The sequence below is a fragment of the Euleptes europaea genome, chromosome 4 (assembly GCF_029931775.1).
Source record: "Euleptes europaea isolate rEulEur1 chromosome 4, rEulEur1.hap1, whole genome shotgun sequence".
In the NCBI taxonomy this organism is placed as follows: Eukaryota; Metazoa; Chordata; class Lepidosauria; order Squamata; family Sphaerodactylidae; genus Euleptes; species Euleptes europaea.
The window spans coordinates 14,366,828-14,393,967 of record NC_079315.1 but is presented as its reverse complement, the minus strand read 5'-3'; the positions used below and the strand labels follow the sequence as shown (position 1 = coordinate 14,393,967).

At 47.4% G+C, this 27,140-nt stretch overlaps 1 protein-coding gene across 1 annotated transcript in view; it reads right to left on the bottom strand.

Annotated features, from left to right (window-relative positions):
• SRP72 (signal recognition particle 72) overlaps positions 1-24,535 on the bottom strand; it is a 31,307-nt gene extending 6,772 nt beyond the window's left edge. The window contains exons 1-15 of the mRNA XM_056848504.1: positions 24,127-24,535; positions 19,443-19,563; positions 16,720-16,843; positions 13,872-14,015; positions 13,544-13,655; positions 13,024-13,055; positions 8,518-8,642; positions 8,349-8,406; positions 7,253-7,384; positions 5,404-5,532; positions 4,892-4,964; positions 4,194-4,258; positions 3,674-3,769; positions 2,270-2,373; positions 618-695 (exon numbers count right to left, since the gene is read on the bottom strand). Coding sequence (XP_056704482.1) covers positions 618-695; positions 2,270-2,373; positions 3,674-3,769; positions 4,194-4,258; positions 4,892-4,964; positions 5,404-5,532; positions 7,253-7,384; positions 8,349-8,406; positions 8,518-8,642; positions 13,024-13,055; positions 13,544-13,655; positions 13,872-14,015; positions 16,720-16,843; positions 19,443-19,563; positions 24,127-24,535 — 1,802 coding nt within the window. The remainder of the gene's footprint in view (positions 1-617; positions 696-2,269; positions 2,374-3,673; positions 3,770-4,193; positions 4,259-4,891; positions 4,965-5,403; positions 5,533-7,252; positions 7,385-8,348; positions 8,407-8,517; positions 8,643-13,023; positions 13,056-13,543; positions 13,656-13,871; positions 14,016-16,719; positions 16,844-19,442; positions 19,564-24,126) is intronic.
• Between the last annotated feature and the right edge of the window lie 2,605 nt (positions 24,536-27,140).

Here is a 27,140-nt window from a genome sequence, read left to right as displayed (position 1 = left end):
TATGGTGACTTTCTCTCCCTTTTGGAAGAAGAAGAGTTGGTTTTTATATGCCGACTTTTCCTATCACTTAAGGAAGAATCAAGCGGGCTTACAATCACCCTCCCTTCCTCTCCCCACAACAGACACCCTGTGAGGTAGTTGGGGCTGAGAGAGCTCTAAGAGAGCTGTGACTAGCCCAAGGTCACCCAGCTGGCTTCATGTGTCGGAGTGGGGAAAACAACCCGGTCCACCAGATTAGAGTCTGCCACTCACGTGTAGGAGTGGGAATCAAACCTGGTTCTCCAGATTAGAGTCCGCTGCTCTTTAACCACTACACCAAGCTGGCTCTTGAAGAGTACCAATGAAGCAAGAAAACAGATGGATTTGAGTCCAGTAGCACCTTAGAGACCAACATGGTTTTCGGGGCATAAGCTTTCATTAGTCAGAGCTCATGCCCTGAAAACCATGTTGGTCTCTAAAATGCGACTGGACTCGAATCCAGCTGTTCTACTTCATACCAACATGGCTACCCTCTGAAACCATCTTTGTTGTAGCAAGGACGCCCATTTAAGAAAGCAGGAGAGGAATGCCTCTTAATACCCCCCACCCACCTCCCTCCACCAACCTAGGAAGGATACACTTTCGCTTTCTCGGGATCAACCAAGGAGTATGCCGAGATGAGCTGGGCCAGGGTATGGATGTCCTCCGGGTTTTGCCTGCAAAAAATTGTCACGGCTGTAAGCCATCTAGGATAGAGACTGTGTCCAGAGGAGGGCAACAAAGATGGTGAGGGGGTCTGGAGACCAAGTCCTATGAGGAAAGGTTGAAGGAGCTGGGTCTGTTTAGCCTGAAGAGGAGAAGACTGAGAGGGGATATGATAACCATCTTCAAGTACTTGAAGGGCTGTCATAGAGAGGAGGGTGCCGAGTTGTTTTCTGTTGCCCAAGAAGGTCGGACCAGAAACAACAGGTTGAAATTAAATCAAAAGAGTTTCCGTCTAGACATTAGGAAGAATTTTCTAACAGTCAGAGCGGTTCCTCAGTGGTACAGGCTTCCACAGGAGGTGGTGAGCTCTCCTTCCCTGGAGGTTTTTAAGAAGAGGTTAGATGGCCACCTGTCAGAAATGCTGATTCTGTGACCTTAGGCAGATGATGAGAGGGAGGGTATCTTGGCCATCTTCTGGTCACTGGGGGTATGTGGGTGAGAGGAGGTAGTTGTGAATTTCCTGCCTTGTGCAGGGGGTTGGACTAGATTATCCTGGTGGTCCCTTCCAACTCTATGATTCTATGTAAGCAATCCAGTGTAGCATACCACTTCTGTACAATGGCAACTGAGTTATTCCTAGGGTTTGCCAATCTTCAAGGGGGGGGGCCTGGCAATCTCCTGGAATTACGACTGATCTCCAGACTACATAAATAGCTTATTATTTATTTTAAAAATCATTCCACTTCTCCTGGAGAAAAAGGCTGCTTTGGGAAGGTGGGCTGCATGGCATTGTACCCTACCGAGGTCCCTCCCATCCCTCTACCCCACTCTCCCAAGCTCCACCCTCCAATCTCCAGGGATTTCCAAACCCAGAGTTGGCAACCCTAGTTATTCGCCAATTCACTTCAAAGAGCGACAAGCAGGTTTCGAGAAACACACAGCCTTTGAATTTCTCTTTTGGAAGAGCAATCCCAAGCTGAAGACCCAGAAGATACATGGGTGATCGGTGGGAAGAAGAGTTGGTTTTTATATGCCGACTTTCTCTACCACTTTGGGGTAGGTGGGGCCGAGAGAGCTCTAAGAGAGCTGTGACTAGCCTAAGGTCACTCAGCTGGCTTCATGTATAGAAATGGGGAAACCAATCCGGTTCTCCAGATCAGGGCCCACTGCTCCAAACCACCGCTCTTAACCACTACACCACACTGGCTCTCAGACTCCCCATCTCAGCAAGGTACTTGGGCTGGAGGAAGGGAGAACCACAGATGGCACTCTGTTAGGTAGTGAGGGGCCTGCTTCACAGGGTCATTTTTAAAATCAAGGCCAGAAAATCAAGGCTCTCCTTCCCTGAAGGTTTTTAAGCAGAGGCTAGATGGCCATCTGTCAGCAATGCTGATTCTATGACCTTAGGCAGATCATGAGAGGGAAGGCAGGAAAGGTTGCATCAGTGTTTGGCTCTCGTGGCCCTTTCTTGCATGCTCAAGGTCACCCAGCGTCCACCGCTCACGTGGAGGAGTGGGGAATCAAACCTGGTTCTCCAGATCAGAGTCCACCGCTCTTAACCACTACACCATGCTGTAAGACTTACTTCCACAGCTCCTCGAGATCGCTGATGGCTTCCTTCTTCCGGCCGTGCTTCAGCTTAAAGTTAGCCGCTTCCCTGATGAGCAACAAATGAACTGAAGACTTTGGCTGAAAAACAGTAGCTGCTTATGTTATGTTTATGCAACTGGACACAATCGATAACGGTCGCTTCTCTCTGCCACACACTGCTGAAGCAGGTTCACCCACCCAGCCCTCAGGGGACCCCGGAAAGCCAGCGCCCACATGCAGGAGTGTGCTTTGCTTCCAGGGGCTGCAATATCAACTCTTCCCTAATGTGGTACCTCTCCATGTTTCAGGAAGTACGCACGGCAGACGGGAGCCACCATTGCTGCCAGAAGCCAGCTGCCTGTGCCCCGGACAGGGGAGATGCGAGGGGCGCTGGAGCCTGCTCCTCTTCTTCTGTCCCCCCCTCCTTGGAGGGGTGAGGCTGTGGGTTGTTTGCCCCCCCCCCCACGTGGCTGCCCCAGTTGCCCATCAGCTAGGACTGCCCCTGACAGTAGAATTACCCCATCCCCAGCTGAAGTTGCTTGGAAGAAGAAGAAGAGTGGGTTTTGTATATCCTGACTTTCTCTATCTTTTTAAGGAGAATAAAACCGGCTTACAATCTCCTTCGCTTCCTCTCCTCACAACAGGCACCTTGTGAGGTAGGTGAGGCTGAGAAAGCTTGAAGAAGACTGTGACTAGACCAAGGTCACCCAGCAGGCTTCACGTGTAGGAGTGGGGAAACCAACCCAGTTCACCAGATTAGAGTCCACCACTCCTAACCACTACACCACACTGGTTAGGCCAGAGCAATAAAACACGTCGGGAGGCAGTGAGCAGAACTGAGTGTAAGAATTGGAGGCTTCATAGAGCCAGCATGGTATAGTGGTTAAGAGCGGTGGTCTGGAGTGTTGGAATCTGATCTGGAGAACCAGGTTTGATTCCCCTCTCCTCCACATGAGCCGTGGAGGCTAATCTGGTGAATTGGGTTGGTTTCCCCACTCGTACACATCAAGCCAGCTGGGTGAATTTGGGCTAGTCACAACTCTTAGAGCTCTCTCAGCCCCACCTACCTAACAGGGTGTCTGTTGTGGGGAGAGGAAGGGAAGGTGATTGTAAGCCAGTTTGAGTCTCCCTGAAGTGGTAGAGAAAGTCGGCATATAAAGACCAACTCTTCTTCTTCAGTTCCAGTATGCAGGAGAGCACTCATTCTCTCATGGAATGGTGTCTGAGAAGCAGCATTGAAGACCATCTCACCAACACCAATGAACCGAAGGCATGAGAAGTTCTCTTTTTCCTGCAACAGTGTACACTCAAAATGAATCCCAAAAAATGTGCATGCGCACACACAGATACATACGCCAAGCGCCCCATCAACTGGTATCCCATCTAACAATTTACTTGCCTGGAACTTTTGATACCACTCAATGGTTTGTGTCAAGACCTCAATGGCGCTGTCGATGTCTTCTTCGTGGCTGTACATTGTTACCAAGGCTGAAACCTGCAACCGTTCAAAAGGCAACTTTAAAACCAAGTTATTGAGAAACCTGCTCAAGGCAGCTTGCGACTAAGATGACAAAACAATGCCACGAAAATGCAACCATTCAGAAATGAGCCGGAGGATTCGTCTATCGAACACCAGAATGGTGAGAATGTGTGACCATTTAAAAATATTTCTGTTATACCGACATCTTTAATACTTTATTCAAAGTGACGTTTGAAAATAATAAAATCACGCTGATGTATCACCCAACCAAGATCAAAACATCCCATTCACAGTGCAATCCTGTGAAGAGTTACTCCAGTCTACTCTCACTAAAAGCAATGGTCTTAGACTGGTGTAACTCATCTCAGGACTGCACTGTGAGATTTGCACAAGGCACCAGGAGTGATTCTGCACACGCTTAACTCAGGCAGCGACTCACCATGCCTGGCTTTTGCCTCAGCTCTTCTATGCTCCTCAAGATGATGCATGCTTTGGTAATGTTGCCTTAGACAAAACAAACACAAAAAGCGTTGTTACCCATACAGCCTTTTCCCAGCTCCCTACCGGGGGGCTTTGAAACAAGAAGGAACCTTCTTTTCGTTCGAGATGGGTGAGAAAGAGATGCAGAAACCTTTAACTAGGCCGCTGTGTATGCCATAGTTCTACAGGAGCCAGGTTCTTGGGAATTTCAACTTGCATTTAAACATAAAACGGCCACGTTTCTAGCCCTTATGACTGAAACCACAAGTGAAATTATTTTCTGCGGAAGTTACAGTAACTTCAAAGATGGTCGAATATGATTTCCAGTTGAAAGGGAGTATTGCTTCAGTGCCTTGCACAGACTAACTAAATCAGCACAGATTATGCCATACAACGAAAAACTGCAACTAGGCCCCCACCCGCAATAAAACAGACATGTTCAACTTGCAATATTTGTCTAGCTGCAGAACTCAGGTTTTCTGGTACTGGAATTTATAATCTCTGTCACAGAGTTCACCCACCCACACACACCTTTCCCTTAAGAATCACCACCAAAGGAGTCTCCTTCTGGGGGCGGGGGAAATAGACTTAAGATTGTGGAAACTAAATAATGCTGCAGTCGAATGCCAGCGAAGCCTCTTCCCAAAGGAACAGTACCTTGAGCCACTTTCAGCTGCGCCATGGTCAGTTTAATCTCCGCTGCTTTCTCAGGGTGCTGATCTGCAAACTCCTAAAGAGGCAAGGAGCAGGAAAATGAGTCAAGAGACTTTCAGACAAGACCAGCTGCAGAATTTATGGGACAGGAACCTGGCAATTTAAAATTTAATCAGAAGAGTTTCCGTCTAGACATTAGGAAGAAATTTCTAACAGTCAGAGCGGTTCCTCAGTGGAACTGGCTTCCTCGGGAGGTGGTGAACTCTCCTTCCCTGGAGGCTTTTAAGCAGAGGCTAGTTGGCCATCTGTCAGCAATGCTGATTCTATAACCTTAGGCAGATGATGAGAGGGAGGGCACCTTGGCCATCTTCTGGGCATGGAGTAGGGGGTCACTGGGTTTGTGTGGGGGAGGTAGTTGTGAAATTCCTGCATTGTGCAGGGGGCTGGACTTGATGAGCCTGGTGGTTCCTTCCAACTCTATGATTCTACTCTCCAGCAAGGAAACTACAGCCTACCTGTAGAAGGTCTATTGCCTTGGCGTACTGCTTCTCTCGACACAACTGAGCTGCCTGGATTAATACAGGAAGGAGGTGTTCGGGGCTCTGCGACTGTAAACTTGATGACAATTTGCGACACTGATCTGCCTGCGGGAATAAGGGGAGGGGAGAGAAATCCAGTTAGAAAGGCGGGTCGTTCAAGAAAGAAGGCAAAGTTTATATGTGTTCCACAACAAGCAATGAGAGTTTGACTACAGGAGGAACAGCAAGTCCACCTTGCTGCAGCTCATCACAGACAGACCAGATGTAATGTTAGCGCAGATACTGCATTCGCGATTTTCATGGGGGCTCCTACTGCGATTTGGCATCTTAGTCTAAAAACACTGAAATGAACAAACGTTTCACCGATGCAGTGCTGTTTTACCAGATTGCACTGGAAGAAGAGGGAAGAAGAAGAAGAGGGAAGAAGAAGAAGAGGGAAAAAGAAGAAGGAAGAAAGAAGGAGAAGGGAGAAAGAAGAAGACAAAAGGGAGAAGGAGAAGGGTTGGATTTTATATGCTGACTTTCTCTACCACTTAAGAATCAAACCGGCTTACAATCACCTTCCTTCCCCTCCCCACAACAGATGCCCTGTGAGGTAGGTGGGACTGAGAGCTCTAAGAGAGCTGTGACTAGCCCAAGGTCACCCAGCCAGCTTCGTGTGTAGGAGTGGGGAAACCAACCTGGTTCTCCAGATTAGCCTCCGCCGCTCATGTGGAGGAGCGGGGAATCAAACTCGGTTCTCCAGATCAAGAGTCCACTGCTCCAAACCAATGCTCTTAACTACTACGCCACACTGGCTGTCTCTCATCCAGGCTGATCATGAGCACAGCTTTGCACCCAAGGGGCCCCCAAGCCTTCTCCATTCCAACCCTGCCATGATCCACTGCTCAAAATGCATGAAGAGGAAATGTCTAGATAGGCATATGAGGAAAGAATGAAAATGAACCCTCTCTTGTAATATTTACTTCTGCTGTCAATGCACTGAAAGTCAAACCTGTTTCACCTTTCTACTGGCAAAGCCTCAGCAGGAACCTGAGCAATGGAAGAACCTCAAGTGACACTGGGGTTTCCTACCAAAGAGGAAGTGGAAACAGATTCCTCCCCCGTTAATGACTGACAGGAGAAGAGGGGGGAACAAAATGGGAAAGGGGTTTGGAGCAACAGGGTATAACCACATCAGGGGATTTACAGTTCACTAACTGAAGTGACAGTGTAAAGTGATCTTCAGGCGAATCCAGGAAGAAGGAGTTGGTTTTTATATGTAGACTTTCTCTACCATTTAAGGGAGTCTCGAACCAGCTTACAATCACCTTCCCTTCCCCTCCCTACAACAGACAGCCCTGTGAGGTAGGTGGGACTGAGAGAGCTCTAACAGAACTGTGACTTGCCCAAGGTCACCCAGCTGGCTTTGTGTGTAGGAGTGGGGGAAACAAATCCAGTTCACCAGATTAGTGTCCGCAGCTCATGTGGAGGAGCGGGGAATCAAACCCGGCTCTCCAGATCAGACACCACTGCTCCAAACCACCGCTCTTAACCACCACACCACGCTGGCACTGGATCACACAGTACAGCCCTTGCCTGTGGAATGCTTTTCTGTTTGGGAGAAGGATTCCTGTCTAGTATTATCCCCATGTTAAGCTTTCTCTAAAGTAGTCTCTCTTTTTAGCATGTAGAGAATTCACTCATAAATTCCCCTCATATGCATTCTGGAGTGGTACAATAGCCAGAGGACTGTATCTCTTGATTCTCCAAATGAGCAGCACAGCTCCTGGGAGCAGAGAGACAGATCACGCACCAAAAAAATCAAACAAACATAAATCACTACCTGGTTGGTGTACATGGCCAGTAAAGCTTTGTTAAACTCTATCGCTTGGAGCTGCTTTTTGGAGAGTTTATGCTCGACGCCTTCCGCGTTGGTCAGCTTCACCTTCTTCTTTGAGTCAAAGACATTTTGGTCCTAAGGAAGTTAAATGGCACAGGGTAAAGGGCTTCATCCATTTGAATGGGACACCGCGGCAATTTGACACACGGCCCCGCTCCTTTCCGACTGGGGCACAAATGCTTGCAAGAGCACAGGGGTGGGGTACGGATGTTCCGGGCAAAATCATTTTATGAAATCTACAGAGGACAGGGCTAGTAATGGCTAGCGGCTGTGAGAGCTAAACCGAAGCTCCACGTTGTGAGGGAGTGAACTTCTGGATGCCAGTTGCTGCAGAGCAAAAGGCAGGGAGGGGAGGGTGCTGAGGCCCAGTTTGTGGGCTTCTCAGAAAGCACCTGGCTGGCCCAGCGGGCAACAGGACGCTAGACGGATCCAGCAGGGCTCATCTGACTCTTACCTTATTATTTCTACTTATTCTTTCTCCTCTGACTGGTCCCCCGCTACTGCATATGGCTTTAAGGGCACCGTTTTTAATGGATACTGAGGATTTCAAATTGAAATTGACATGTTTTCCAAGAAGATTACTTTTAGCCAGAATAGAGCGTGGTAATCTCAGAGAAAGAAAAGTAAGCAAAAGCCGATCGCGATATATTGGTCCTGATTCTTTCAGCTGCTTTTAAATTGGTATTTGACGCATTCAACAAAAAAGCTAGAGGCTGCCTGGCATGCCATTTTGGAAGCCAATTTATATATTGGCCCCGGTTAGGGATGGACTTCCAGCACTACCTGGAAAAACTCTTCATGCAGGCCTGAGAGGTGAGCCGCAGCAGAGGGGGGACTCTTAATAACTCCTCCTCTCGTCGGATTTGGAAAGCAATTTCCAAAAAGACGATTTGTTGATGTGTTTTAATTACTGATGGAAACTGCCGTGAGCTGCCCTGAGCCTGAGCTGGTTGGGAAAGGCCGGGATAGAAGCCAAATAAACAAACAAATAAATAATGTTCTCGCGCTCCCTTGACAAATAATCTCGGGAGCTCTGTACCTTGTTGATGGTAATGATGTTATTAGCAATGACTGCGAGCAACCCCACGTCCGTTGGCCTGTAAAGGGGAGAACGCATTTACAAAAGTTACAAAGGTTCCATCCAACCCCCCCCCCCCCCGAAAAAAAAGGTGGTCAGAGGAAAGCAAGCAGATCAGGGAAGCCCTTACTTCAATTTGATTATCTGATTGTAAAGCTGCAGAGCTTCCTCCGTGTGACCCTGAAGCTGCAAAATGTAAGCCATCTGGCCGTGAATGATAGCCAGCTCAGACTCAATATCTTCTTCGGTCACATCCTAAAGGAAGGTATGAAAATAAATGTTAACACACCACCTTCATAACACTTAGAATTCATCTGCTTACAACTTAAAATGTAGTATAATGCAGTGGTTGTTATCTTTTAGCCACCACCGGTAATGGCAATATCATGGGAGTGGGAACTAATTGCCAGAGATCACGACACACCAGATTGTTCTCCTCCACAAGCCCCACTCGAGCTAAAGGGGCTTGCACTAGAGAATGTCCCCTGTGACTCGTACTCAAAATGACAGTGTCGCAGTTCGTGCTGTTGAAATGACTACTCTTAGAAAGGACCACTTCCTGAGAAGTGATATGTTATCTTATAAGTTTATGAAAAGTGGGTATCATTAATAAAAACGCATTTATTCACAACATATAATATATGCTTGTCGGTACAAAGTCTTAAAATATTATATAAGGTTAGACATCATTAGTCTATGTTTCTGTTGCAAGTAATCATTCACAATCTCTATGCCTCTATAAAAGAGCATCTTGTCTTAATACTATAATGGTATTTCATTTTAGAATATATTTCAGTTACAGAAATCTTGTAAAATATGGTTAGTGCAATGCACATTCATTCAACATATAAAGTTACAGAAATCCTGTCAAAATATGGTTATTACTTTGGAAAAAGACTTGATTAGAAGTATCTTAACTTAACATTCAAAACTTCATAATATTTCAGTACAGAAGACCCACTATACCTTGGTGTGTCATTTGCAAACCTTTAAGAATCTAAATTCTATGAGATTAGATGAAGTTGTCCCAAAGCATATACACTTTCTATGCCTAGACTAAGTCTTAAAACCTTAAAGACTTTCAGTATTCTTAGCCTCTGGAAAGACTTCTGATCATCATTAAGATCAGGAATATCTATGTGCATGCTATACATGGTCCTTTTAATATCAGACAGCAAGGCAAAGCTTATGTAAAAGCCAATCAATACACTAAGTGTTAGCTTTAAGCTGTTTAAATTGTCCTTTTATGAAGTCTCTCTGGCTGTATCAATCTTAGAGTTCTGTGTGTGAACCTGTGGTTCAATATGATCGGTGTATGCGCTGTGTATTGTGTCAGCATTGTGCATTTATCACAGAGTACAGAGATTCTCCTTTCTCGTCAGGAACATCTCTGGCTTCTGCTCTGAGGAGGTTCAGAATGTCCTCGGTTAATTAGAGGAACTAATCTGACTCTATCCCAGAGATCTATCTTTTAGTCCTATATTCAGGTGGTTTTACAATCTTCATACTTGCCAGCATTGAGAAGCCAAACAGGTAGATAGATCTTTGTGAAACTCCATTAATCCCTGTTAGGATCAATGGGCTTTCAGTGTTCCAAATATGGAAAGATCACTACACTTAGATTCCCATTCAAAGGATAGGAATTCTAAGGGCCTCCATCCTCTTTCAGGAATAGAGCAGTCTGCTAATATTCATTTCAGACATCCAGCCTCAATGAGTACTGGATATACTGAAATGGATCTCCTTAAACGAGTATCCAGCTTCACAAGAAGACTGTAAATATTAGAAGGCCTCTGAGAGCTTCTGTCCACGAAAGGATCAGAGTCTCAACGTTTTACATCTCAGGCCTGATGGAGAAATGTTATGTCAGGTCAGCTGCAGTCTGCCCATCAATAACATTCTGAAGATCTGGCCGTCTTGCCCTGCCTTATATCAGAGTTATCAACACATCTGCAGTATGTGTTGTTGCCCCTCCATAGTGGGTTGTTGCCCCTCCAACAGTGGGTTATTATTCCACTGTTGAAATGTGTATTACAAGTACACCATTATATTAGCCAAGGTAAGCACTTTGTACTTTGGTTCGCGTCTTTTCTCCCTCCTAGGTGGAGACAGTTGCTTCAACACTTTACAGGGAATTTCCCTGAGCTGCAAGGATAACATTACGTTGGTACTGTCTTATCTATTCCTCTGGCAATGTTCCCAGAGAGTGCAGTGAAGCATTCTTCCACAGAAAGACCTTGACTATAATTTGATTTGGTTTACAGATAGGCTTCAAAACATTTCTCCTTTAGTCATTTAAGATCATTATAGGGTTGCTAAGGGGTTTCTACGGAATTTCAATGGCAAAATCATCAGAGGCCGTAACAACAGCTTCCTAGAAAAAGGATGAAGGAAAGCACTAGGTGTGGAAAAAGGAGGTCACCCTAAAGCCCGTCTAGCATGTCTGATCTCAAATACTATACAACAGGCGTGGGGAACCTTTTTTCCGCCAAGGGCTATTTGGATATTTATAACATCATTTGCGGGCCATACAAAATTATCAACTTAAAAATTAGCCGACCAAGCCCCAAGCAGGCAGCTGCCCCAGATGACCCCCCCCCGGGGGCACGGGCAAGCAGGCAGGCATCCAACCGGTGGCGCACTTGCCCACCTGGTGGAACATGATGGTCTGTTGCACCAGCTGAGCGCCCCCCCCCCCGCGCATTCTGGTCCTGCCCTCTTTAACCCCTCCATAGTTGCCACTTCCTCCCCCAGCCCTCTTGTAGTACAGAGGGAATACGTTTCTCCATGGCCCGGGTGGGAAAGGGTTAACAGTTTCTTGGGCGGTCCTAGCAGCTCCATTTGGCCTGGAAGAGCGGGATAACAAATGGAAATAATAAATAAATAAATAAAGTAGCTAACGACACTTCTGCAAGGGGGAAGAAAAGGTTCATTTTCTCAGCAAAACAAACGCACATCAGCCTTGAATAGAGGCTATTCCTGTCTGCGGGAGGGGGTGGATCACCAGTCTTAGATCCTTCTGAGCTAGAGATCTGCCAGGATCCACGAAGGGCCAGACCAAATGATTTCGCGAGCCTTAAATGGCCCCCGGGCCTGACGTTCCCCACCCTGCTCTACAATATAACAGAGTAGAGCTCCTTGAACACATGAAGCTGCCTTATACTGAATCAGACCCTTGGTCCATCAAAGTCAGTACTGTCTACTCAGACTGGTAGCAGCTCTGCAGGGTCTCAGGCAGAGGTTTTTCACATCACCTACTTGTCTGGTTCCTTTAACTGGAGATGCCAGGGATTGAACCTGGGACCTTTGGCATATCAAGCAGATGCTCTACCACTGAGCCACAGCCCCTCCCCTAAATCTGCAAGCATCTACTGCTCCTTACTGCTTCTACTTTGTTCTCACTGTCCCAATCTTGAAAAAGGTAGTCTGTGAATAAACGGAATTATGCTCCTTGAATCTTCTCCTTCCGTGCTATCTGTTTGCCTGGAGTTTAAAGCATGTTCCTTTATTCTGGTGACAGAACATGCCTTGAAAACCCTGCAGGGTCATTGTTAAGTCAGCAGTGACTTGACGGCACTTTCTATCACCGCAACAAAAGGTACTTTGTTTTGCCTACATCACACATAAAGTGAGCATAGCTACTTAAACCCATTTCTGGCTTAAAGCTTGGTAATAAAAGAAGTTCTGGGTTGGTTTTTCTGTCTTTCTGTCTTTCTGTCTTTCTGTCTTTCTTTCTTTCTTTCTTTCTTTCTTTCTTTCTTTCTTTCTTTTTGTCTATTTGTTTCGCAACTAGCATTATTGATGGCCCTGGTTACCAAGGGTGCCCAGGTCCAAGTCTGCAATGGTGCAGCCTTAGGGGAAAGCATTCACTTTAACAAGATACTCGGGCAATTCACACAGTCAAACTAGACAGGATGCAGGGAGATCTGCCATTCAATCTACCCTGTGTTTTGAAAGAGCAAATTGCAGCCACCAATTCAGGTCAAGGCCTGCGCAGGGAAGGGAGAGAGGATTTAAGCCTATCTTTCAGCAGCCCTGGAAGCAGAAAAACAAATAAAATAAAGATGAGCATCTGTCTTCTTTCCTTCCAAATCTAATAAAAATTCAGGGGCGGTAGGGGGCGGTGGTGTTTTCAACGGATGAAACTATAGCGGGTTGGCACGAACAAATCCATCTTCCCTTCCCCAGTGGCTCTGATCTACTGGGGGCACGGCTCAGTGGCAGAGTATCTGCTTGATATGCAGAAGGTCCCAAGTTCAATCCTCAGCATCTCCAGTTTAAAAAAAGGATCAGACAGTAGGTGATGTGAAAGACCTCTGCCTGAGACCCTGGAGAGCGGCTGCCAATCTGATGGCCCAAGGGTCTGATTCAGTAAAAGAGAGCTTCAAATGTACAAGAGTCACAGACAGCTGCAATTGACTTTTTGAAAACACTAGGAAGTTCCAAGAAAGGACTTTCCAGAACCTTGTCTAGTTGGCTCCTTCAAACTTAAGATGCTAAACATCAGGATTATAAAGGAAAAGCAAGATGACCTACCCCTACGGGATTTATATCACTAGCATACAAATAAGATAACCCTTTTTGTTTGGCAAAACATATACACACGCCCGGCTCTACTTAAACAGCAGCAACTTACCGAGTCTTCTGCAAGAGACTGACGACACAGCTCTACAAAGAAAAAAACAAGACAGATCATCTCCGGCATAGACAAGAGCCATTGATCATGAGCTTGGTTGGCTGGTCCCTTTATTTCGTTACTGTGATTTTTTACATGTATAATTTTTTTATAGCCTACTTCCTACTGTTTTGATTAACTGAAATGTCATGCTTCTGGAAAACCCGAGGGAGAGAGAGGGGGAGAGACAGGAGGAGGGGAGAGAGAGAGAGAGAGACTATTGACAAGCAGCACATAAACAGAGATAAACAAGGGAAGCAGTGGCACAGAAGAGACGGCGAGGCACATAAGAGTTATGGGTTATGGGAAGCCGTGAAAGAGTTCTCAAACAGATGGACTCAGGCACCTCCTGAAATTAGAGCCGTCAGAATCCTCCCTCCTTTCTAGACTGTATTTTGCTTCTCTTGAGAAGGCAGGCGCCATGCTTTTCCCCTCTGCAAAATTTAAGGAGAAAAGATGCGCTCCATTGCCTATCCGTTACCTTCTGCTTTCTGAAGGCTTTTCATTGCGTCATTCAGCCTGCCTTGGCCAATCAACGCACAGGCAGCGTTATAGCACAGCTCATAGGTAGCTTCTTGGAGGCCCAGATCTTCCTGCAAAAGAGCAAACAATTCCACTGCTATATTAGCAGAGAGTAAACACACGAAGCTGCCTTACACTGAATCAGACCCTTGGTCCATCAAAGTCAGCACTGTCTACTCCAAACTCCACCACTCCAAACCACCGCTCTTAACCACTACACCATGCTGGGTTGAAGGGCAGGGACATTCACACACCACCACCACCACCACCACCACCAACTTACTTACTGGCACCACTTTCTCCCAGGCGCTCTGTGCAGCGACCACCGCCGAAAGGTTCGTTTTCCGTTCCTCTTCATAGTCATCTTGAGAGTTGCGGATGAGATCCCGATACACAGCGGAGCAGTCGTCGTAACGTTCCAATCTGTACAGCTAAAAAAAAATGGGCGGAGAGGAACCTAATATCAGCTCAGTGAACCAGAGGCGGAGTTGAAGCTAGCAGCAGGGAATCATGCATTCATTTGCCAGGATCCAGCAATGCATTTCCATTGGCGGAAGGATTTCCACCCACAGAGCGCAACTTTCTCAACTTTCTCACCTGCGCCCTCCTGCTGCAGCCCCAAATGCTCCCCCACAATGTAGCAGCAGGGGGGCATTTGGACTGAAGTGAAATGTGAGATGGGCGCGTTCTGAAGAAGAAGAAGGAGTTGGCTTTTATGTGCTGACTTTCTCTACCACTTAAGGGAGAATCAAACTGGCTTCCAATCACTTTCCCCTCTAATCACCTTCCCCTCCCCACAACAGACACCCTGTGAGGTAGGTGGGGCTGAGAAAGCTTAAAGAGAGCTGTGAATAGCCCAAGATCGAAGAGAACTGTGACTAGCCAAAGGTTCTGCAGGCATAAACACTTCTTCCCTTGGAATGCTCCTCTTAATCCAAATCACAATCTCATAATCTTTACTACAGTCTTGCTGGGTAGGCTAGGAGGAACTCTACAGCGATGAGCAGAGCAGCCTGGACAGAGAGGCAGTGGCTGAACAGAGTTTGTGACCTACAGCACAATCCTAGAGAGTTACTCTAGATTAAGTCCATTGAAATTAATGGGCTTAGATGGGAGTAACTGCCTTTAGGATTGTAAATTATCTGGACAAAAGACTTCTAGCTCATGCTACTAACCAATATGCTACATCCCAGCATGGAAAACAAAGACTTCACATTCAGAACAACACTGAAGGATTTTAAAACTTCTCCAAGCAGAGAAGAAGAAGAGTGGTTTTTATATGCCGACTTTCTCTACCACTTAAGGGAGAATCAAACCGTCTTATAATCACCTTTCCTTCCCCTCCCCACAACAGATACCCTGTGAGGTAGGCAGGGCTGAGAGAGTGGACTAGCCCAAGGTAACCCAGCTGGCTTCATGTGTAGGAGTGAGGAAACAAATCCAGTTCACCAGATTAGCATCCACCGCTCATGTGGAGGAATGTGGAAACAAACCCAGTTCTCCAGATCAGACTCCACCACTCCAAACTACCGCTCTTAGCCATTACGCCATGCTGGCAAGGTAAAAAGACTAAACCCACAACAGCCATTTAACACAACCAACGTGTCATGCAGGATCAAGGCAGCCATTGTCAAACAGCCTTAAATACAGAAGAGGAGTTTGCCAAGTAGTTTTTGCCACATTCTGCATTTTAAAAAATGCACAAAGGCAGGAAAAGATCACACCTCCCCTTTGCTTCAAGGGAAAAAACCCATGTTCTAGACATTTTTATCTTACATTTTCTATTTCAAACCCCTTCCCATTTCAAAACAGCTGTCCATAAGATAAAGAGGACAAAAAAGAAAAGAAAAAGTACAGAAACAAGCCTACTCAGTAAACAGACACTATTTTACTTTGCCTCCAATATTCCACACAACCTTAAAACTAAGAAGACACCCTGGGAGGCAGGCGGGGCTGAGAGAGCTCTAACAGAGCTGTGACTAGCCCAAGGTCACCCAGCTGGCTTTGTGTGGAGGAGTGGGGGAATCCAACCCAGTTCTCCAGATTAGAATCCACTGCTCCAAATCACCGCTCTTAGCCACTACACCACACTGGTAAATAATAAATAAACTCGCAAGCACATCACAACTCCAGCCAACAAAGACTACATTTGGGAGAAGCTCTAGTTTCATACTGAATCACAATTTGTCTATCGGGCTAAGGCTCTTTCCTGGACCTAACACCTAAGATCCTGAAGATGGAGTCACATGAAGCTGCCTTTTACTGAGTCAGACCCTTGGGCCATCAAGGCCAGTATTGTCTACTCAGGCTGGCGGCGGCTCCCCAGGGTCTCGGGCCAGAGGACTTTCACAACACCTCCTATCTGACCATTTAACTGGAGATGCCAGGGATTGAACCTGGGACCTGCTGCATGCAACACAGGTGCTCTACCTCAGCCCCTCCTCATAGAATCATAGAGTTGGAAGGGACCACCAGGGCCATCCAGTCCAACCCCCTGCACAATGCAGGAAACCAACCACTACCTCCCCCCACATCCCCAGTGACCCCAACCCTCCCCCCGCCATGCAGGATCCCACAATCAAAGCACTCCCGAAAGATGGCCATCTAGCCTCTGCTTAAAGACCTCCAAAGATGGGGACTCCCACCATCCTCCGAGGCAGCACATTCCACCGTTGAACAGCCCTCACCGTCAGAATGTTCTTCCTAATGTTTAGGTGGAATCGCTTTTCTCTTAGTTTAAATCCATTACTCCGTGTCCTAGTCTCTGGAGCAACCGAGAACAAGCTAGTTCCCTCATCAACATGACATCCCTTCAAATATTTAAACATGGCTATCATGTCTCCCCTCAACCTTCTCTTCTCCAAACTAAACAAACCCAACTCCTTAAGTCTCTCCTCATAAGGCATGGATTCCAGACCTCTGATCATTCTGGTCGCCCTCCTCTGGACACACTCCAACTTGTCAACATCCTTCTTAAATTGTGGAGCCCAAAACTGGACACTTGGAGCCCAAGTCCTCCTGAAGTAACAACTGAGCTCTACCGCTGAAGGACACTGAATTACACGTTTAGAACCAAGACTGAATCCCACCCTTTTGAGCATTAACAGAAGGCAGAGTTTTCAAAGCAGCCATTACCACTTGTCCATAAAGCTCCTTGAGCTTGTCTGTCTGCTGGGTGGCTCCTTCAATGGTCTTCAGGGCATTTTCGATCCTGTTCAGCCTGTATTCACAATAAGCCTTCTCGAAGGCTATCAAATCGCTGCAAAAGAGAAGCCAGAATCGGGAGGTCATTCCTAAGTATTCATTTCCCACAAAGACATTTATACTTGCGGGAATCGCGTTCCTGTTGGCTCATACTGGAGCACCAGCATTACACTGAACAAGATTACGCAAGGACGGGAGGAAGGAACACGGGTTTAAATTAGAAGACAGTCTGGAGATGTTTCAAAGCTGTAATCTACAAAAACGGTTAGTAAAATAACCTCCGGCAGGCCCATATTAGCAAAACTTCTCATTGTCTAACACAGCAAAAAGACTTTTAGCTAGGGATGTAAACCCCGTGGCACAGAGTGGTAAGCTGCGGTACTGCAGCCCAAAGCTCTGTTCATGACCTGAGTTCAATCCCGACGGAAGTCGGCTTCAGGTAGCCGGCTCAAGGTCTACTCAGCCTCCCATCCTTCCAAGGTCAGTAAAATGAGGACCCAGCTCGCTGGGGGTAAAGGGAAGAGGATTGGGGAAGGCACTGGCAAACCACCCCGTAAACATCGGGTTGTGACGTCACCTCATGGGTTAGTAATGACTCGGTGCTTGCACATGGGACTACCTTTACCTTTTCAGCAGACCCATATTAGCAAAGCTTCCCATTGTCTAGCACAGCAAAAATACTTTCAAGCTAGGGATGTAAACTATTAAATGCTTACAGGAGTCAGTGACAAGGTTTCATTTACACAGTCTCAGTCTAACCTACCCCACAGGATTGTTGGGGGGGGAGGAGGAAGAGAAGAAGAAGAGTTGGTTTTTATATGCCGACTTTCTCTACCACTTAACGGAGAATCAAACCGGGTTACAATCACCTTCCTCTCCCCACAACAAACACCCTGTGAGGTAGGTGGGGCTGAGAGCTCTAAGAGAGCTGTGACTAGCCCAAGGTCACCCAGCTGGCTTCATGTGGAGGAGTGGGGAAAACCAATCCAGTTCACCACATTAGCCTCCACCGCTCACGTGGAGGAGTGGGGAATCAACCCGGTTCTCCAGATCAGAGTCCACCGCTTTAAACCACTACACCATGCTGGAGAGGGAAACGACATAAACTGCTTTGGGTTCTCAGTGTGGAGAGAGACTGGGTACAAATGAATATTAAATGTTTAAACAATGAAATGACAGCCAACTGGATACTCTCACTGACTTTGTGCTGCCTTTGGTTCACATCCTTCCCCTGTGCCTTGCTATAATTGCTCCACTGCTGGAGTCTGGGGAGAAGCAGTTGTTTTGCAAAATAAGAAGCCACTGGTTGGAGTGGGCAGCTGCAAAATTTAGGACCCCCTGCAGGGCAGCCAGGTCAATTTCAAATAATGTATGGAACTGGGGACCTTGAAACAAGAGACCTATAGAAAATTTCCAGGATCCATGATTTGTCCTCTTTGGAGAAAGGGGCATTTGGCAAATAGACTTCTTTAATGCTCATAAAATGTTCTGGTTACAAATTATAAATCTCCACCAGAGTAGCAAAAATCAGTAGCAAAGCCAATAAAATGTGAGACTGCGTACACGACAGACTGTGAGCCTGTTAATGTTCAAATGATAAAACTGTTAAGAAACAGCTGCTTATTTTTTAAAAAAATGAAGTTTATACTCATACTACAAGCCAATTTTGTTCATTCAATGGAATTTTCTTGTAAAATGCTGACAGAAAAATAAATTAAAGATAACAAGACTATTAATGCGTTGATAAGCAGAGTAAAAGGAACCGGTGACACTATGCCAACATTTACCTCTTGAAGAGCAAATATGTTTACAACAGCTCATAAAAGAGGTGTGTGTGTGTGTGTGTGTGTGTGTGTGTGTGTGTGTGTGTGTGTGTGAAGTGCCGTCAAGTCGCAGCCGACTTATGGCGACCCCTTTTTGGGGTTTTCAAGGCAAGAGACTAACAGAGGTGGTTTGCCAGTGCCTTCCTCTGCACAGCAACCCTGGTATTGCTTGGTGGTCTCCCCCTCGAAATACTAACCAGGGCTGACCCTGCTTCGCTTCTGAGATCTGACGAGATCAGGCTAGCCTGGGCCATCCAGGTCAGGGCAAAAGAGGGCGTAGGACCCCATAAAGGAAGAAAGGAGGGCCAGCATGCAACCTCTGCGGCTCAATTCTCTGTCAATCACAAATCAGCCCTGGGGGCTTACAGTATGCACCCCTACTCTCAACATGCTGCACAGAGAACATTTCCCTTGATTGGATAAAGCAGCTTAATACTTAAGTCTAGAATTTAGTGCTAAATTTTAAAAAACTGAAGAAAAACTCTTCCGTGACAGCCATGTAGCCCAACAGCCAATCTAGTAGTAGTAGTTGGTTTTTATATGCCGACTTTCTCTACCACAACAAACACCCTGTGAGGTAGGTGGGGCTGAGAGCTCTAAGAGAGCTGTGACTAGCCCAAGGTCACCCAGCTGGCTTCATGTGAAGGAGTGGGGGAAACCAATCCAGTTCACCACATTAGCCTCCACCGCTCACGTGGAGGAGCGGGGAATCAAACCCGGTTCTCCAGATCGGAGTCCACTCCTCCAAACCACCGCTCTCAACCACTACACCGTGCTGGCTCCCCTTAACAAGGGATGCTATTTGAGAAGTCGTCAGTACTCACCACTTACCTGGTCAGAACTTTGGTGTGGGTGTGAATCACGCTGAGGGCTTCCTTGAAACTTCCGCTTTGGATAAGACAGACGATTTTGCAGTGTAGGGCAGTCAAGTCGTCCTTGTTGACCTGCAGTACTAGAAAACAGCAGAAGCAGTGCCTTAAACTGAACTGTTAACCCACATCTCTCCAACTAACCATAGCTTCCTGATTAGATCACAGTGCTCGTAAAACAGCATTGAGGGGACATAACTGTCAGTCCCTTGACAAGAAGAACTGCAAAAGACAAACTTCCTGCATATGCAGCTTGCCCATCCCTATAGATTCCATAACTGTAGGATAAATGTTCAGTTGTAGGGCAGGGGGTGTGTGGAGCAATGAGGGGACCCAACCAGCTGGGCCAATCCCATACAATAACTAATTATATGAATTCTATAACATGTGAATTCCAGAACATTCTCTGGAACTCACTGAGGCTCTGTGGCTGATTAGTAACTCTTGGAAGGGTTTTGAGAATGTAGAAAAACCGAGAGCTGGATCAAAGAGTCCACAAAGCTGGCTTAGAATCTTAAACTGGTTAAGAACAGAGAAGAGGAAGAAGAAGAGAGGAGGAGAAGAGAGAAGAAGAGGAGTTGGTTTTTCTATGCCAACTTTCTCTACCCCTTAAGGAAGAATCAAAGCGGCTTTCAATCACCTTCCCCTCCCCACAACAGACACCCTGTGAGGTAGGTGGGTCTGAGAGAGTGTGACTAGCCCAAGGTCCCCCAGCTGGCTTCATGTGTAGGAGTGGGGACAACTCAAACTGAGGACAGCATGTTGCGAGTGTCAACATTAAGACAGCGTTATGGGTTACCAGTTAGTACCCAGGTGCTAATCAAACTGCTGGTTCCAATCTTAAAGCCCTTTGCCAACAGAGTCCACGGCAACTTATGGAATCCCTCCTGCTAGGTACTCTCTCCAACCCGGCTCTGTCAGTTCATCAACCGGAACCTTGCTCCTGGGGTCTTCTAGGGCCCTGTCGGCTGCCACAAGAAACAGAGCCCCCCTTTTTTTAGTGCTGTGGTATTCCTTCTGTTAACTTAACCCATTGGGGACCAAATGGCCTTTGAAAAGGTTAGTAGGCTACCTTATTGCAGAAGGCATTTGAAAACAGTGTGAGGAGCTGACAGGTTTCGTAAGGACAATTTCTTGTTGCTCTAATTGTGACCTTGCTTGCTACCATTATGTTGCTTTTATAGTAGGGATGGCTTTTACTATGTTTGTTTTGTATTGTGAGCTGTGGCATCCTACACCCTGGCTATTTATGCATGGAAGGTTTTGCTTTGGATTTGCTGCTCGATAGATGCACATTTTCCCCATCCAAATTCTCAAAACTCTGCATGGGGGCTTACTTTTGATTTTTAAGAATCTGGATGGGGAAAATGTGCATTTAGAGAGCAGCAAATCACTAAGGCAAAACCTCCCATGCATAAATGTCCCCCAACAACATCCTTGGAACGCAGCAAGCTTCAGCGAAGTCTGCTCTTGAAATAAGAGGCCGCATCACATGTCACACAGCCTCTGCACAAATCAAAACATGCAACAATCTACTTATTTGTTAAAAAGGAGCAATTTCACACAGCTTCACTTTGCCACATGCAAGACTGTAAACACAGCAACACTCTCCGCCAAAACCTTCCCGTACATCTGGCATTAGTGACAACCTACATGAATACACAAAGCTGCCTTATACTGAATCGGACCCATCAAAGTCAGTATTGTCTACTCAGACTGGCAGCAGCTCTCCAGGGTCTCAGGCAGAGGTCTTTCACATCACCTCCTTGCCTAGTCCCTTTAACTGGAGATGCCTGGGATTCAACCTGGGACCTTCTGCATGCTAAGCAGATGCTTTACCACTGAGTCACAGCTCCCTCCCTACACATGGGCATCTTATTTCTCACACGGAAGCACCTTTCTGCATAAGAACCATGAATTGTGTGAAGGGAACATAGGTTTGCTTCAGAACACAGTAAAAGCCAAAGGTCCTACCTGTACTTGGCATCTTGTGATATTAGGTTTTGCAGATAACCTTAAGTATGTAAATATAATGGGATGGTGCTGGCCAGAGGCCAAGGATTGCAGGGTTCCTGCACCTTAGCAACTGCACAGGAGAGGAGGTTGCTCCAAGTAAAACATAAGTGAAAAAGCTCTACATGATTAAACTTGCACTTCTGAACAGCTATTAGACACATACACCTCTCTCCTTTGCATCCAAACACCCTCTCTATACCTGCCATTTTCTTTGACTTCTACTCTTTTAAAAAAGATTATTTCTATGACAGATGCATACTCTTCTCTGTGTTAAGTGCCCTCAAGTCGCTTCCGACCCTATGGTGACCCTATGAATCAATGTCCTCCAAAACATCCTATCTTTAACAGCCTTGCTCAGATCTTGCAAACTGAGGGCCGTGGCTTCCTTTATTGAGTCAATCCATCTCTTGTTGGGTCTTCCTCTTTTCCTGCTGCCCTCAACTTTTCCTAGCATGACTGTCTTTTCCAGTGACGCCTGTCTCCTCACAAAGTGACCAAAGTACGACAGCCTCAGTTTAGTCATTCTCGCTCCTAGGGTCAGTTCAGGCTTGATTTGCTCTATAACCCACTGATAGTTTTTTTTGGCAGCCCACTCTTCTACAGGACAATTATTGGTGAGGGATAGGGTTGCCATATCCCTCTTCGCCACCAACAGGTGGTTTTGGGGCGAAGCTTGAGGGCAGAGAGTGGAGGGACTTCAATGCCATAGAGTCCAATTGCCAACGCAGCTATTTTCTCCCCGGGAACTGATTTCTATTAGCTGGAGATAAGTTGGAATAGCAGGAGATCTCCAGTTAGTACCTGGAGGTTGGCAGCCCTAGTGGGGGACACCTCCATTTTTTAAAAGAATGGTGATAAATCTGCCCTACCCCACCGGGGTGTTGTCGCAAGTGCAAACCTTTGGGGGAAGGGACCTTTGAAAGTGGTTAGGATTGCTAGGTCCTTCTTTGCCACCGGCGGGATAATTTTGGGGTGGAGCCTGAGGAGGGCGGGGTTTGGGGAGGGACTTTAATGCCATACAGTCCAGTTGCCAAAGGGGCCATTTTCTCCAGGGGAACTGATCTCCATCAGCTGGAGATCAGTTGTAATAGTGGGAAATCGCCTGCCACCACCTGGAAGTTACAAAACAAAACACACACCTGTGCTGTAACTGGTAAATAAGGAAAAAAGGCTCAGCACAAGGCTCCACTTAAATAATGAAGTCACACAACTTTCAAAAATGTACGTCACCTGTGATCGCAATCACTGTATTGAGCTTTTAAACATTAACTTATAACTAATACAAACATTACAAAAGTCCATAAGTAGAAATGCGTGTGTGTGTAAAGTGCCGTCAAGTCGCAGCCGACTTATGGCGACCCCTTTTTGGGGTTTTCAAGGCAAGAGTGGTTCGCCAGTGCCTTCCTCTGCACAGCAATCCTGGTATTCCTTGGTGGTCTCCCATCCAAATACTAACCAGGGCCGACCCTGCTTAGCAGCTTCTGAGATCTGACGAGATCAGGCTAGCCTGGGCCATCCAGGCCAGGGCATAAGTAGAAATCGACCTATACATTTCTTCCACAGACGCAGACCCTCATTAGTTAAGTGGAGCCGTGTGCTGAGCCTTTTTTTCCTTACTTACTGTTGTGGCAAAACGGAGGTTTGTGGAGGAGAGAGACCCGAAACCGTTAGTTGAGAAAAGAGTTTTATTGCAGCTGCGGCTCAGCCGCCTTCACAAGCATAAAGACTGAGCCCCGATTGTACTGGGGAATGAACTTTTATCCTAGTTCCACGCTAAGACAGGACCCGTCACATTTGGTGCTTATCCGGTAGTTTCACAGAGTCAGGAGCACAGCGGTTCCATCATCCCCTTTATCATTCACGTCTTTTCCCCCACTGACTCAACACACAAGTCTTGCACTGCAGCAGACTTTTTCCTTGCTGTCTCGTTACCACCTGGAGGTTGGCAACCTGAGGTCAGGTTCACGCGAAAGGACACAAGCAGCTGTCCTCGTGCAACACGGGAAGGAGGAGCGGGGAAGAAGAAACGAGGAACGGCCGCTGGCGGGGATCCTTCGGTCATTGTAGCAACCACCCCCCACCCCGGGAGTCCCAAATAGGTGATGGGGTAAATGGGGGTTCGTGGGGGAGAGAGAGACCTGAGATTGTTATCAAGAAAAACAGTTTATTCCAGCTGGTCACCCAGTCGCTCTAGCAAGCAAAATAACTGGGCCCCGATTAAACTGGGGCGCACACTTTTAACCAAAATCGATGCCTTGAGAGGACGTGTCAACATTCCCCTGACATTTACCCTACTAACTTAGCGCGCGCACACACACAGCTAGCTAGTATCCAGGCAGACATTCTTCCCCTGGTAACTCAACACACACACACATAGAGTTATCTTGCCCAGCAACAAGCTAATCCCTTGCTGTCCTAATACATTTACAGAAAGGAAAAGAGATTGTTACAAACTGCTAAACCAGTGGATCTTCCACAGTCAGGGGAAGTCTACCTTGCTGTCTCATAGGCCAGCAGGGAGAAGCCGCAGCAACTGGGGGCGGGGGCGGGGCGGGTAGGTGGAATAGAGGTAGGTGGAATAGGACCCCCCCCCCAAAAAAAGGCCACGTGACTCCCGGCCCCTCACTCACTCTTATTGACCGACTTGAGAGCGCGGGCGAAGTCGCCGTTCTGGCCGCAGCGGCTCACTTCGCTCCAGAGCGAAGCCGCCGAGGCGACCCCGGCCGCGCCGGCGCCGCTTCCGCCGCCCGCCGACACCACCGCCGCCGCCATTTGGGCCGAGGTCGAGAAGCCCGGGGGTGGGTGGGTGGCGACGGCGAGAACAGGCCCGAGGGACGCCCTCTCGACCCGGAAGCGAACCCCCCGCGCACCCGTGCTGTCGTGTCGCCTCTCTATGGTGCGGCCTCGGCCCGCCGCGGAGGAACGCCGGCGTCCGCCCCCCACCCCCTCTTTCCTGCGCATGCGCGGCCCGGAGCGCTGAGCTGAAATGAATGGATCGAAATGAATGGGCTGGAACGCGCTGTAATCCAAAACGGCCATTAGAAATGTTAGTAGGTCTGCAGTAGTAGAAAAGGGCAAGAGGTCCAGTAGCACCTTAAAGACTAACAAAAATATTGTCTGGTAGGGTATGAGCCTTTCGTGAGCCACAGCTCACTTAATCCAAAACTGCCATTAGAAATGTTAGTCTGTCTGCAGTAGTAGAAAAGGGCAAGAGGTCCAGTAGCACCTTAAAGACTAACAAAAATATTGTCTGGTAGGGTGAGCCTTTCGTGAGACACAGCTCACTTCTTCAGATACTGAAGAAGTGAGCTGTGGCTCACGAAAGCTCATACCCTACCAGACAATATTTTTGTTAGTCTTTAAGGTGCTACTGGACTCTTGCCCTTTTCTACTACCGCCATTAGAAAGAAAAATAGGGCATCCCTGACCTTTCCTCCCCACATCCCGTGCCCAGAATGATCATCAGGTCAAACCACTAGTTCTTCCCAGACTGCCTTACTTAGGGGTTGCCAACCTCCAGGTAGTAGCTCCGGGTAGATAACTCCTGCTATTACAACTGCTCTCCAGCCGGTAGGGGTCAGTTCACCTGGAGAAAATGGCTGCTTTGGCAATTGGGCTCTATGGCATAGAAGTCCCTCCCCAAACCCTGCCCTCAGGCTCCGCCTCGAAAATCTCCGGCCGGTAGCGAAGAGGGACCTGGCAAACCTAGTCTTACCCCAACTCGGGTTAGGATGCCAGAGATGCAGTCACCCCCACCAGTGTAATATATGGATGAGTGACGCGTGGAGGTGGAACAGAGCCAGGGTTTCTTGGATGACATCTCCTCTTGACCCATTCTAATCAGGCTTCAGGGATGGACCCAAGACTGCATTGGTTGCACTGGCGGACAATCTTCGTTGGAAGGGGTCTGTCGTTGCTGGTATTCGTAAATCTTTCAGTGGCCTTTGACATAGTTGACTGCTCCACCCTTGTTCATGTTAAGAGTCGTTCTATGGTGATTTCAGTCTATTTTGTGAGAGCAGACAACAATCTACTGGGTAGGGTTGCCAACTCTGGATTGGGAAATTCCTGGAGATTTGGGAATGGAGCCTGGGGAGAGTATACAGCAGAGTATACTGCCGTGGAGTCCAGCCTCCAAAGCAGCCATTTTCTCCAAGGGAACTGATCCCTGTAGTCTGGAGATCACACGAACACATGAAGCTGCCTTATACTGAACCAGACCCTTGGTCCATCCAAATCAGTCTTGTCTACTCAGACCGGCAGCAGCTCTCCAGGGTCTCAGGCAGAGGTCTTCCACATCACCTACTTGCCTGGTCCCTTTAACTAGAGATGCTGGGGATTGAATCTAGGACCTTCTGCACGCCAAGCAGTTGCTCTACCACTGAGCTATGGCCCCCATTGTAATTGCAGGAGGTAGGCTTTCTAGGCGGCTGCTAACGGTGGGCAAACTCCCGGCAATTGTTGCTGATGCCCGCTGACGCTCATCTGGTCAGCAGACAGAAGCAGCATGGCAAAATGGGGGGCGGGGAGAGAATCTTCATAATCGCACGACGTCGTCACTTCTGGTGCAACCCAGAAGTGCCAAGATCACACCAGGAAAGGTGCTCTAGCACTTGCCCATAAACTCCAGAGATTTGGGGGCGAGTGCTAGAGTGTGGCCCAGGTGCACATCTAGGTTGCACTGGAAGTGACATTACTGCACGGTGCCGAAGATTCTCCCCCACCCCAGTAAGTACCCGTCTCCTACCTCCCACTGGTTGCCAGTCTGTGCCTGGCTACCCTACCAGGAGGTCTCCAACCCCCACCTGGAAGTTGTCATCTCTCTCTGCACCAGCTGCAGCCCTCAGCCTGCCAACTTCTGGGTGTTCCTTCCCGAAAGGGCATCACCTGGCATCAACAGGCACCCATGCTTCCCTGCCAGGCTCTTTAGCTATCCTCATGAAACAGAAAAAGAGTAAAAACGGCAGCTTCATACAAATGTATGCAAATTTGCATTTATACAGATCGAAGAGACCTGTTTTGGATGATAAAAAGGTAAAGGTAGTCCCCTGTGCAAGCACCGGGTCATTACTGACCCATGGGGTGACGTCACATCCTGACATTTACTAGGCAGGCTATGTTTACAGGGTGGTTTGCCGTTGCCTTCCCCAATCACCTACACTTTAACCCCAGCAAGGTGGATACTCATTTTACCGACCTCGGAAGGATGGAAGGCTGAGTCAACTGTGAGCCAGCTACCTGAAACAACTGCTGTCAGGATCGAACTCAGGTCGTGAGCAGAGCTTTTGACTGCAGTACTGCAGTTTACCACTCTTGTGCCACGGGGCTCATTTTGGATTAGCTGGGTGCATAAACTTAATCTGTACACACAGCCTCGTCTATATCCCATTGGGAATGTTACAACAAATTTTAAGCACCGAGCCGTGTACCTGTTGCTGAGAAACCACGGGCAGATCCTTCACATGGTGCTTGGAACAAAGAAGTCTTCACCTTGTTAGTAACAGAACATGTTCGTTAAACAGCCAAAGCAAGGTGGTATTTAAAATGTTTTATTGTTTTTCTCATCAAAAGTTCTCTTGGTAGAAGGATGGCAATGCTATTCAGTGCATATTACATGAGGGAAGGGAAGGAACACACCTCTCAA